The sequence below is a fragment of the Crocuta crocuta genome, unplaced genomic scaffold (genome assembly GCF_008692635.1).
Source record: "Crocuta crocuta isolate KB4526 unplaced genomic scaffold, BGI_CrCroc_1.0 scaffold110, whole genome shotgun sequence".
Lineage (NCBI taxonomy): Eukaryota > Metazoa > Chordata > Mammalia > Carnivora > Hyaenidae > Crocuta > Crocuta crocuta.
Genome location: NW_027527386.1, coordinates 858940 through 872197, shown reverse-complemented (window position 1 = coordinate 872197; position 13258 = coordinate 858940). Strand labels below are relative to the sequence as shown.

Below are 13258 nucleotides of genomic sequence, written 5' to 3'. Positions count from 1 at the left end.
GGAGTCTGGGGGGGAGGTCTGAGCGGCCGCCTTGCTCTGTGCCTGTGTTTGTGCCCCGGGGGCCCATCGATGTTGGTTTTGAACAATCAGTGCAAACATGAGCACAGGGAAAGCAGCGGCCGACTGAGGGCTTCGTAGCATTATGAAAACAGTTCTGACCTGCTGGGCCCCTGGGACGGTCTTGGGGACGCCCAGAGGAGGGCCACACATACTCAGGACTGCCTGCTTTTACTGTAGAGCTACGAGTATTGTGGAAAGAACACAAGTTAAGGCACGCTGCAGACCTTCCTGAAGAACCCATAGCTATTAAATAGGGTCCAGTCAAGCCCATGGATGCAGGGAATTAGTTGAATGCACAGAGGAACCTCCAGGTGTTCACTGTGTTTTGAAATTAAAACGACAGTTGGGGTGTCTGGATGGCTCAGTCCGTTGAGCATCTGAAGCTTGTTCTGGGCTCAGGTCACGATCCGAGGGTTGTGGGTTCCAGGCCGGCATCAGGCTTGGTGCTGAGCTTGGAGGCTGCTTGATATTCTCTCTCTCTCCCTCGCTCTCTGCCCCTCCCCTGTTCGTGCGCTCTCTCCTGATCTCTCTCAAAAATTAATAAAGTTTTAAAAAATAAAATTAAGACGTCGGGTAAACATCAGAAGGCTGCGATAAAGGAAAGCACCCCCAGCTCCCACAGCACTGGAGCGCAGTGCGCACGCTTGTCCAGCAGAGGGCGCTGAGGCGCCACCTCCCAGCCCGGCGCTGGGGGCGCGACCGCTTCGGAGGAAAAGGAGCAACTGCTCTTGAAGTGTGGAGTCCTCCCCGCACACCTGCCGGCGCGGCTCTCGCTGCACAAGTACAATCGCCTTATTCGGTCCTCTCAGTGCCTGGAGAAGTTAGTGTTTAATCTTTCAATATGCTTAAAATAGAAGCTAATTTTATGTTTCACTGGAGTTTAATCTTCAGTAAGGAGGGGCGGAGGATGGACACAGTGGAGCCCCGCCGGCCCCAGGCCCAGGCAGCTTTCCCTAAATCACTTTCCTCCCCTCTTGGTATTGTGCATGTGCTTATGCGTCTATTTCTTGACCCATCAGGAGCTTAATTTTTATTTTTAAAAATTTTAATGTTCATTTATTTTTGAGAGCGAGCGAGCGAGCGAGAGAGAGCAGGGGAAGGGCAGAGAGAGACAGACACAGAATCCTAAGCAGGCTCCGGGCTCTGAGCTGTTAGCACAGAGCTTGACATGGGGCTCAAACCTGTGAACCGGAGATCATGACCTGAGCTGAAGTCAGACGCTTAACCGACTGAGGCACCCAGGCGCCCCAACTTAATTTTTCTTTCTGATTCGGTGCAATGCATCACATCCTCCTTTTGATTGGCCCCTTAACATTATCTTTTTCTGCTACGGGAATTGTCAGTAGGATGCCAGGGGGAAAGGACATATCATGCTTCGGAAAGAGGACAGAAAATACATAAGGATTTGCGAGCAAAGATAAAATAACCTGACGTAACAGCAGGTAGTGGTCAAGTTTTAACAGCTCCCAAGTATATTAAAATAAGCCAATTGTTTAGAAAGTTCTGCTCCTCTCATGTGCAATCCTAGCACATGATTTAAGGACTCTATCCATGCCTCCTGAGGGAGGGTGGGGGTTCATGAGTGGGTGCCCAAGTGGCCATTCCACTTATAACAGAATCCTGTCATTAAGAGGACCTGCCTGGATAGGGGTCGCCCCTGACACCGGCAACGGCTGGCGGGTCTGCCAAAGTCTGACGTCAGGACCCCGCCTCCGGGCCCTCGAAGTGGGCGGGGCGGGCAGGAGTGGGGACAGGGCAGAAATGTGTTAGCCCTGCATCCCCAAATGTAGCCCAGTTATGTGACCATGAATGGAGGAGATCAAAGTTTAAATGTTTTATGAGCAATCCTTTCGAATCTTTAAAGAAAATGGAGAGTCGTTTAAAAGAAAGAGACACCACTGGAATTTTGAGGGCAGGGATATAAAGCACAGAATCCTGCCTGCAGGAAGGATAGGGCCCATAGCCAAGGGCCAGGTGGGAACACGAGGAGAATTTGGGGGCTCATCGCCTGGGGAGAGGGGGAGGCTGCCTTGGAGGAAATGGCATTTTGAATCTGTCCATTTTTATTTTGCTCCTTAAACATTTTTTTAAAAATTTATTTCCGAGAGAGAGAGAGACAGCATGAGCAGGGGAGGGTCAGAGAGAGAGGGAGACACAGAATCTGAAGACAGGCTCCAGGCTCTGAGCTGGCAGTCAGCACAGAGCCCGACGCGGGGCTCGAACCCACGAACTGTGAGATCATGACCTGAGCCGAAGTCAGACGCTTAACTGACTGAGCCACACAGGTGCCCCATCTCCTTAAACATTTTAAAACTCTGTAAGTAATGTTATACATGCTCTGATTATGACGGAGACGGTCTCTACTCAGGGCCAGGACTGCGGTGGGGCCACAGGGTGCCCAGGGCACAAGCTTAAGGAGGCGCTGGTTCTCAAGATCGTGTCAGGGCAAGGCTGGCACGTGGGGGTGAGTGCCTCCTTGAATTTGGTACCCTGGGCACCTGGCCTGGCCCACCCCAATCTAGCCCTGCCTCACCTTCCCCCTGGCCCCACCCAACTCCCCCACGAGGGAGGAGAAGCCTTTACTAATAGCCTGGTGTGGGTCCTTTCAGGTGCATTTTATCGGATTCACTTTTCATTTAATGACTCTTTTTCTCAGTGGGGGTTGTGTTAGGTATTCAGTTCTGCTTACCTGCGTTCATCACTTAATCTTTTGTGATTACCTTTCTGAGCCAGTTCTTATGCATCAAAGGCTGGCAAGCTTTTTCTATAAAGGGCCAGAGAGTGACTATTTTGGGTTTTGTGGGCCAGCCCTGTCCGCAACTACTCAACTCTGTCCTGGAAGTTGGAACGCAGTCACAGACAAGTGAAGGGATGGGCGTGGCTGTGTGCCAATAAAACTTTATTGAGGAAACCCGGCAGCTGGCTGGATTTGGCTGCGGGGCTGTGGTCTGCTGCTCCATCCACCCCATAATTCTACCAAGAATTACACATTATGGATGTTTTAGACCTTACTGTTAAACTGTTTTTAAAAAAAAAACAAAAAACTGTTTTTATGAACGATATGGGTGTAGAGGTGATGGTGGCGTGGTATTGTGAGTGTACTAAGTGCCACTGAATTCCATATTCTAAAATGGTTAATCTCATGTGATAAAAATTTTACCTTAACAAAACATTAAAAAATAAAAATAAAAAAGATAGGGACACCTGGATGGCTTAGTCGGTTAAGCATCCCACTCTTGATTTCTGCTCAGGTCGTGATCTCATGGTTTGTGTGTTTGAGCCCCATTTGGGATTCTCTCTCTCCCTCCCTCTCTCTGCCCCTTCCCTGCTGGCGCTCTCCTTCTCACTCTCTCTCAAAAATAAATGAACTTTAGGGGCGCCTGGGTGGTTAGGTCGGTTGAGTGACTGACTTCCGCTCGGATCATGATCTCATGGTTCGTGGGTTCCAGCCCCGCGTCGGGCTCTGTGCTGACAGCTTAGAGCCTGGAGCTGCTTCCGATTCTGTGTCTCCCTCTCTCTCTGCCCCTCCCCTGCTTATGTGCTTGATCTCTCTCTCAAAAATAAACATTAAAAAAAAACTTAAAAAAATTTAAACTTTTCATTTGGAAATAATCCCAGATGTACAGAAATATTGTAAAACGAGTGCCAACATTCCCACAGACCTTTCCTGAAATGTCAGCGTCTCACGTGACCTGGGCACAAGGACCAAGACCCAGAAGTCAAGCCCCACTCACCGCACTCAGCCCCTCGAAAGAGCTCACTAGAATGGGACGGTGACGGCACTCGTGTCCTTCTCTGGACCGGGATCCAGTCCAGAGTCACATGCTGTGGTCATTCTGCATATACAGCCATGAGAGAAAATACCGGAAAAATGAGAAATGGGTGGGCAGTGGAAGAGGGTTTTAGATCAGCGACCCACTTGTCCACAGTCGCCCTTGACATTCCAAGTGGGTTTGTGTCACTCTGCACAGGAACAGCGGCTTCTCTGGTCAATTAATTGAGGCTTTTCAGAATAAGCACAGACGAATGCTTTCTAGGCTGACATTCACAGTGTCTACTTTTGTCACTGGAGGCAGACCAGAGACGACAACTTCAGATCCGCCTCAAAGCGGAGCTCCTGAGCAAATGCACAGACTGCTCGCGCCTTTACGAGGAAACGCGCAAAACCAGACTCAGAAGTGATGTCCTTGAATGTTTGTCTAAACCCACAGAAGACACAGCACCAGGCGTGAACCGTGATGTCAGCCGGGAGCTTCAGTTAATAATAACACTGTGTCAAGATGGGCTCGCCAAGGGTAACAAATGTACCAAACCTACCCGAAATGGTAATAAGGGAAACTGTGTGTGGAGGTGGGGGTGGGGCTAACAGATTCTTGTACTTCCCGCTCCATTTTTCCATAAGCCTAAGACTGCCCTTAAAAAAAAAAAAAAAAAAAAAAAAGAGTCAGGTGCCTGGGGGGCTCAGTTGGTTAAGCATCAGACTTCCGCTCAGGTCATGATCTCGCGGTTCGTGGGTTTGAGCCCCACACCAGGCTCTGTGCTAACAGCTCAGAGCCTGGAGCTGCTTCGGATTCTATGTCAGTCTCTCTCTCTGTCCTTCCCCTGCTCGTGCTCTGTCTCTGTCTCTCTCTCAAAAAAAGATAAATAAGTAAAAATAAACATAAAAAATTTTTAAGTTTTTTAATATTTATTTATTTTTGAGAAAGAAAGACAAAGCGTAAGTGGGGGAGGGTCAGAGAGAGAGGGAGACACAGGCTCCAAGCTCTGGGCTGTCAGCACAGAGCCTGATGTGGGGGTCGAACCCACGAACTGTGAGATCCTGACCCGAGCCGAAGTCAGACGCTCAACCAACTGAGCCACCCAGGCACCCCTAAGACATTAAAAAATTTTTTTAAAAAGGAGTCTATTAAAGAAAAAAAAGTGATGATAAATATTTTTTTAGTCAGAGGAAAAAGTGGATGCTCTCTCAGCTAAATCCCTTTATCAAACAATGTGTACTTGCTCCCAAAGCTTTTGGTCTGGCAGTTGGACAAAAGCTCTGATGTGCAGATGATGAGGATGAGGAAGCTTCTAGCAAACGCTTGCTACGTGTGTGAGGTCGTCGTGCGGCAAGGTGTTCCGCATCTTCACTGGCGCCTGTAGAGAAGACGTCTTGGTGGTTGATGACCCTCCGGGAGCTGTCACCTGTGTGGGTGGCACACCAGCCCCGTGGGCCACTTGGAAGGGTCGCCATGACGCCGGGAGGCCAGGCTACGCCCCGGGAGCCATGGGCGCTCCGTTCGCCGATCCGCCGGGCCTCAGTCAGCACGCATGAGCTGGAGGGAAGACACGGGTTCGGCTTCTCTGAACCACGTGCTGGTGGTCGGGGCTGGGAGGCGCCTGGGCGTTGACAGCAGGGTGGAGTATCCAATAGTGCCAGTAAAGGAACTGCTGTGATTTCCAGTGGCATCTCTGGGGTGTGCCTTGTAGAGCTTGAATCTGTTAGTCCAGCACCCTAAACATTGCCATTTCTCATGTCGGAAACGAGATCTCAGGACTTTTGAAGACGACTCAGAGTGTCCCAAGGGGCTGGGCTGCTGACACTCTGGTTTCTCACACTCTTCGCTCGAGGGTTTCCTTCTGACGGCGGAGAAGGAGGTCCATGGCACAGTCTTAGGTGTATGTGAAATTGCAGCGGGCGCCACAAAGCTGACGCGGCTCTTTCAGGGGCAGAATGCAGCCTGAGCTCACCTACCATGTTCTCCAAGGTGACGTCACTTCTCACCCTTCGGGGCTTCAGTGCAGCATGCGCGGGAAGACCTGGCGTGGCAATCCCCAGCCGGGCCGCCAGGGCACACACCATCCGACCTCTGATGATCTGAGTACTCAGAGCTGCCACTACCTCTGAGCTAGGACTCTGACTTCCTGGAAGCTAAGAGTTCACAAAGACGCCACTCAGATGGGGTCAAGTGGGACCTGACCACTGGGTTGGCTTGTCCTTCATTAGGCCAGACCTAGGCCCCCATGAAACACTGCAATGGCGGGTTCCCCCATGACAGAAGTGCTGTATTTTTATTATTGTAAAGATTGGCTGGACCATTTGTCTTCTTCAGACCCCATAGTGTGGCCCATGGGGGCCACCCGTTTGCACGGCCTGGCTGCCCGCAGCCTGAGAGCCCTGCGGGGTGGAGGGGCCTCCGAGGGCAGCTGTTCGGGGGTGGGGGGGTAGGGTCTCTACCCTGTGCAGCCCGAGAGCCCCCAGCCTCCCCTTGACATGACCCAAAGGGCAAACCCTGGGCTGAAACGGCCAGGGCAAGGCTCTCAGGGCAGAACCTCTGTCCCGTGTGGTTAATGAAAGTGTAGTACTAAACGGTTTCATCAAGAACTCACCATTTGGGCAACTCACTTGTCAGTTTTAGAGGATCTGATGAAATAATCGAGACTCAAGAAAATCCACCACAGAAAATCTGAAATCTCTTCTCAAGGCTGCAGGGGTGATTCCCTCCGGGCTCCATGCTCTGTTTTTGGAATTAACTCAAAGTCCCCAAACTCCGATGGACAAAGCTGGCAGGTGCCAAGGGCCGGACGCAGAGGCTCAGTTTAATTCTGTGGCTCCTGGAAAGCCCCGCACACCCTGCTGCAGATGTGTGAGATGTTCCCTTGCCAAAACAGGTTGATAAACGACCCGGTGGGCAGGGTCAGGAACCAAATCGTCTTCTGGGATGATCACTCCCTGGGGCTTGCATGGGGAGGGGTGTCAAAACAGCCCATTCATGGATTCCCAACTGGATTAAAGACATGATTCTTCTGAAGCCACCGGATGATGAACCACAGTGGCCGGGTGGCCTGGGGTCTGCGCAGCACACAGATGTGCAACAGGACAGTGCGGCCCATACAGGACGCCACGGTTGCTCAGTAAGTCTGTGACCGGCGACCCTAGCATGTGCTGCTAGTATGTACTGATGCAATTTGCTGACGTCCAGCCTGTCATGTTTGTGACGGTTAATGTGGTCCGTGAGGAATGCTTTCTTGTCAATATCAGCTCCAAACTCACGTCCCTGCGGCCAGTCCTCCAAGGGAGAACATGTGTGGTTGCAAGTGGCCGCCCAGGCCCTGCTGGGCTGACGGGGCTGAGTGAGGCGAGGTGTAAGCTGGTGAACCAGGAGCACTCAAGCACTATGGGCCTGTAGGGAACAAGTGACTTCTCTCCCTGTCCACAGAGCCGGGTTCTGGGGAGCACTCTGGACACGGACTCAGGAGGGGGTGCTCTCTGATGTCCGTGACCCCAAAGGATATCAGGGCCAAAAGGACAGGGATGAGGCAAGAACATCACTTTCTATTTTGGGAGGTTAGCCCCACACCAAAAGAGGAAGTTATTTTCTAATTGACAATCAGCCAATGTAATCTGTCACAGGAAGAGTCTACAGAAGAAGAAACTCACGGTCCTATCAATGAAGAAAAAGCACTGGACAAAAGTAATATTCATTTATGATAAAGACTTGCAGAAAACTAGGGATGGAGGGGAATTTCCCCAACCTGAAAAAGGGCATCTGTGAAAACCCAGAGCCAACATCACACTTTGCAGTCAAAGACTGAAGATTTCCCCCCTAAGACTGGGGACAAAGCAAGGATGTCCACTCTTGCCACTCGTGTTCAACATTGTACTGGAAGTCTTAGCTAGTGCAAAAAGACAAGGAAAAGGAGTACAAGTCATCAGATGGGAAAGGGAGAAACAAAACTGTTCCCATTTGCAGACAACAAAAAAACGCTTGCAGCTCTTACAAGTGAGTTCAGGGAGGCTGCAGGATGCAAGGCCAACAGCCAAAACTGAACAGTTGGAAACTGAAATTAAAAATCAATACCATTTATAATAACTTCAAAAACATACACTATTTAGGCATAAATCTAACAAAATATGTACAGAATTTGTATGCTAAAAATTACAAAATGCTGATGTAAGAAATCAAAGAAGATCTAAATAAATGGAAAAAACATACTACGTTCATAGATGGGAAGACCCAACACAGTAAAGCCGTCAAGTCTCCCCAACTTGATCTACAATCAAAATCTCACTCTGAATTTTTTGTAGATATAGACAGACTGACCTAAAATTTATTTAGAAAATTCTAAATTTATGTAAACAGCCAACATAATAGTGAAGTAGGAGGAAATACTCAACCCAATCTGGAATGAAAAGACACTCTAAAGACTGGGAGAACATATTTGCAAATCACATCTCTGACAGGGGACTTGTATCCAGGACATATAAAAAACTCTCAACACTCAACAGTAAGAAAACAAACAACCCAGCTAAAAAATAGGCAAATGACATGAACCACTAGGTCACCAAAGAGCATATAACGAAAGGCAAACAATCACACAAAAAGCTGCTTACCATCATTAGCGATTGAGAAAATGCAAATCACAACCACAGTGAGATACCACTACACACCTTATGAGAACGTCGAAAATGAAAAATGGTCGACAATACCAAGTGCTGGTGACGAGGTGGAGCACGGGGACTCCTACGTCACGGCGGGGAGAGGGACACAAAATGGTACAACCACTTGGGAAAACTGTTGTGGTTTCCGGTCACATTAAACATACACTTACCGTGTGAACCAGCAATCTTGCTTGTAAGTATTTACCCAGAGAAAGGAAACGTATGTCCAGACAAGAACCTGTACATAAGTACTTACAGAGGCGTTATTCATAATCACCCCAAACTGGAAACTGCCCAAATGACCCCCAAATGGTGAATGGACAGGTGAGCTGTGGTATAATGGAATCCTTCCCAGTAGCAAAGAAGTGGCAAGTTCGGATTCATGTGAGAATGTGAATGGGTCTCGAAGGCACCACTCTGAGTGCCCCAAAAGGTCAGTTTTACTTGGTGTTAATTTTCCAAATGAAGTAAAATAAAAGCAAGCATGGGAAATAGACTTTGAGAGCAGACACGTTTGTAAAGCAGGTTGGGAGAGTCTGGGGCAGGACTGTGGCAGCAACAAGGGGGTGCAGTTCCCAAGGGAGCTGCTCTGCCGGTCGGTCCGGCGGTCACAGGGGTGGCGGTCACACCAGCACGGCGCTGCTGGACCCGGATGCAAGTTCCGCAGCCGCCCAGGAGGGGCCTTTGGCCCTCTCTGTTCACCACGGGGCACCCCGTTCCAAGGAGTGGAGACTTGCCTCGGATCGCACGCCCTCAGGGCGGCAGGGCTCCCGCGCCCCAGGCGGCCTTCCACGCACCATCCCCGCTGCTGAGGAGACTCTATTCGGGGTGTGCCCTGCTGCCCCCGAGAGCCTCGTACATACCGTAGCCGGCGATGACCGGGAAGTGTGGGCCAGGGAGTGTCTGGTGCTGTCCATCCCCCCGTGGATGAGATAGGCTCCCGCGCTGGAGACCATGGGGCTCCCCCCGACATCCATGGGGAGGCCCACCATGCTGTGGGAGGGGACCGCTGGCGGGGAGGAGCCGGCCACGGTCACCTGGGCGCCGCCCGGGGCCTCGAAGTAGGAGGCCGTGCTGCTCGGGGCGTACATCTGAGGCTCGGGGTTGTAGGCGTAGGCCGTCCGTCTGTCAGGGAGAGAGGAGGTGCCTCCTGAGCCTCGCGGGAGTCCGGGAGGACTTCACGTTAAGGCGGAGCCCCAGGACACCGAGCACGCGGGGTAATTCGGGCGGGAAGGATCAGGGCAGAGCGAAGTTCAAAGCGATCAGTTCTGAAAATATTAAGGTTCACGGGATGACTCCTCGAAAATGATGGCTGAAAAATCCTAAGTGTATAAAGAGGTTGCGGGAGGGGCTCCTTTGCGGAGCGGGACCAATTCTGTATCTTACTGTGGTTACTTGAAATCTACACGTGGGGTAAAATGGCCTACACCCGTGCGCATGCGTGGAGGCCGCTAAATGCAACCGCGGCCGCGAGCTAGCTGACGGTATTTCCCGAAGTTAATCTCTTGGCATCGTGCTACAGTCCCGGAAGATGTCCCCCCACCCCCACCCCCGGGTGGGGGGAGGCCGGGTCCTAATTCTGCAACTTCTTTAGAGCCTTTGATTCTTTCAAAACAAAAAGGTTTGCAAAATGAAATTGCACACCTAAAAGAATTTCTAAGCGATACCAAGGCTTTGCCTGATGTTCCTTTACCATCTGGACTAAATGATTAACATGAGGCTGGAGGCCCACATTTTTAAGGTCTGCTTGCCCGTGTAGAGCTGACCCCAGTTAGAGACTAAGCTTAGTGATGTGTCGTGAGCTGCCGCCCCCCCGCCCTGTGGGGCAGCGAGGCCCCTCTGCCTGCCTCCCAGAAATGTGCCCTCCAGTCTCTCCCCGACCGGCCCCGCCCCAACCCTGGGCAACAGCTTATCTAACTGCAGCACAGGGTCAAGCCCAGGGACACTGGGGGACCTACAGAAACTTACACAGCTCCAGCCATCACAACCGCCAGCCCTCAGGTCCGACCCCTAGACTTCTGAAAGGGGGTGATGGAAAGTAAATGGGCAAATTTGTGTCTTAAGCACATTCATGAGAAATGTGTCATTTTCTGCCCTAAGCGCCACTTAGTTGGAAGGCAGAACATTCTAGAAGTCCTTGACAAATGGAAAATCACGTTTTATCACCCCCATACAGAGCCAGAGGTGAACGCAGGCAAGGATGAGAAGGCGGAGATAAAAACGGTTTCTGGATCGTGAAGACTGGATCTCTAGACTTAAAAGCTGGATTAGGGTTTTGTTTCATTTCAGTTTTGTTGAAAGCCTGCCGTTTGTGGCAATAAAAACTACGAAGGCCTGTGATTTCTGAAATCTCCACTGGGCTCTGATGCCCTCGGACTGTCCTAACCGTTCCGACATCACCCAAAGGAGGAGGAGGAGAAGCTGGCGCGTGCAGGCCCCAAATGGAAAAAGGTGGGGTGGTCATGAGAGAAGGTTCCGGACACAGCCCACGCTTCTCCTCCAGGCAGGCCCTTCCCAGGGGAGAGGAAACCCACGTACAAGGCTCCATTGGTGTAGACCGTGTCTCCGCCTTCCACGTACTGCACCTGCGGGGGGTACACGTGCTGCACGGGCTGGACCTGGAACATGAACAGCGATACCTCGTGTCACACACAGCAGTCCCCTTGCCGTTCAGCCTGGCTGTGTCTCCTGTGGCCCTTTGTGAACATTTACTCCTACGCTTTCAATCTGGGGCCTCAGACACCCCTCACCCCACCCCTCCTTGGCAGGAGAGACATGCCTGGCATGGGGGACGGAGAGGGGGCACTGGGCAGCCTCATCTGTGACAACGGCAGTTCCCACCTCCGCGGGCAGGGACGCTGGCCCTGGGGGCGGAGACCCAGAGCGCTGTGTGCACAGACCCTGGAAACCTCTCCACAGAGGGAACCTTAGCAGGTGCCTGATCCAGCCTCCTTTTGGGGTGAGAAAATCAGGGGCTGGGTGTTACCGTGACCTCTGAGCCTTCCTATGGGGCGGCAGAACGGGGCTGGTTCCCACCTCCCAGGACAAGCCAGCGTGGTGCTGGAGTTAAAGAGCACGAGAAGGTTCCAGGGATTCACAGGCTGGGCGGGCCAGGCCTCAGGGGACTGGGTGAAACACAGAAGTCACTCTGCAAGTCCAAGTTGCTCAGGGAGAAAGACTGGAGCAGGCCCAGCCCCACAGACAGGAAGCTTCTGGAATCATGACACTGGTCCTGGTCTCCAGTCCCTCAAGGAGCTGAGACCCAGCCACTGGTTCCCTGCCGGGCCCGCTGGAAGCCCCCGCTTCTCTCCCACAACCCCAAAAACCTGCCCCGTCATCACCGACGCAGCAGCTGGACAAATGCCTCTAAACACAGCAGCTTAGATTCAAGTCGGAGCCCTGTGGGGGGAGAGGTGTGCTCTCTGGTGTCAGCGGTCACAAAATCACGCTCATGGTTCCTTTCAGGCAGGAACGTGCACTAATTTTAATTCCGGATATTACAGGGCACAGGTCAGCCAACTCCAGCCAGATCCATAAATCAAGTTTCACTGCGACACAGCCACACCCCTAAGGCTCACGTACAGCTGCTTTCGTGGGACAGTAGGCCAAAAAATGTGCTATCTGGCCTTTTCCAGAAGAGCTCTGCCCTCCGCCACCACGGGTCACGCTGGCCGTGCATGGCTGGTGGGCCCGGGCCTTGAGGCTAATTTGCCAGGTAACCTCATTTCACAAGAAGTGCTTCCGGCGTCGTGCACTTGACTGAGGACACGAAAATTGCCTCCCTAGGAGGTTGCATGTTCCTCCAAGCCCGAAACTTGGCTCTCTGTCTGCGCGTCTACCTCGGCACCCCAGCGCTCTGTTGGGGTGCTGGAGTGCACCCCAAATGCTGCGTTTCTGAATGAATGATAGATCATCAGCTTTCTTGGCTTGTTGCAAGCTATCTGCAGGAAAACATTTTTTTTTTTTTAACATAGCTTCCAAAAGAACCTTCTGGTACAGAGCTGAAGTTATCAGACAAAGGAAGAGCAGCAGCAGAAAAGGGTGCACCGTCCAGGGAGCGCCCCAGACCACTATGTGCTACCGTGTCCCGTGTCCCCTGTGCTGAGGTTACCTGCTGTGGCACCTGCTGGACCCTGGGGAGGGAGATTGGCTGCATCTGGGCCCCTTTGGGAGCCGAGCCCGCTGTCTGGACCAACACTCTCTAAAAGGGAAGGAGAAAAGGACATTTAGACTTGTCAGAGGTTAGTCCTTAAGGCAAATACAGGTTATAACCAGAGCTACCGCCACCTCTTCCACCATCACCTTGCGGAAACCTAAGTGAGAGTGACAGGAGAGGGGCGCGCATGCGCACACACGCACACTCATTCACCCGCGGGCGCGCGCGCGCCTCCGCCTGCGCCCAGCAGCTCCCTCTCCCTGGGGTCTGTCTGCAGGCGGCGTGGGCTGTGCCTGACAGCAGTCTGAGAGGCTGGGTGACAGGAAGAACCCTGCAGACAGCCGTCCACACCACCTTCCCGTCCGTGGCACCGCAGGGCTGGCGGCCGCCCGTGCCGCCGCGGTGGGAAGTTGTGCTGGACGGGGCGGGCCGGAAGGCGGAGGGTGAGGGGCACGTGGCGGGGGCTCAGGCAGCAGGAGTTCCTCTCTCTGGCGAGGAGAGAGGCACCCACTGTTGACGGGAGGCAGGGCGGCCCGCGAGCGTGAGCGCTTGGAACTTTCCAGAGAGGGAGCCCCCCAACTCAGAGGCAGGGAGTCTGCGTGGGGAGCAGACGGTGCACC

General features: G+C 52.4%; 1 protein-coding gene across 1 annotated transcript in view; it reads right to left on the bottom strand.

Moving 5' to 3' along the window:
- RFX2 (regulatory factor X2) overlaps nucleotides 1-13258 on the bottom strand; it is a 44909-nt gene that overhangs the window by 30624 nt on the left and 1027 nt on the right. The window contains exons 2-4 of the mRNA XM_077778155.1: nucleotides 12594-12683; nucleotides 11021-11100; nucleotides 9346-9607 (exon numbers count right to left, since the gene is read on the bottom strand). Coding sequence (XP_077634281.1) covers nucleotides 9346-9607; nucleotides 11021-11100; nucleotides 12594-12638 — 387 coding nt within the window. The 5' untranslated portion in view covers nucleotides 12639-12683. The remainder of the gene's footprint in view (nucleotides 1-9345; nucleotides 9608-11020; nucleotides 11101-12593; nucleotides 12684-13258) is intronic.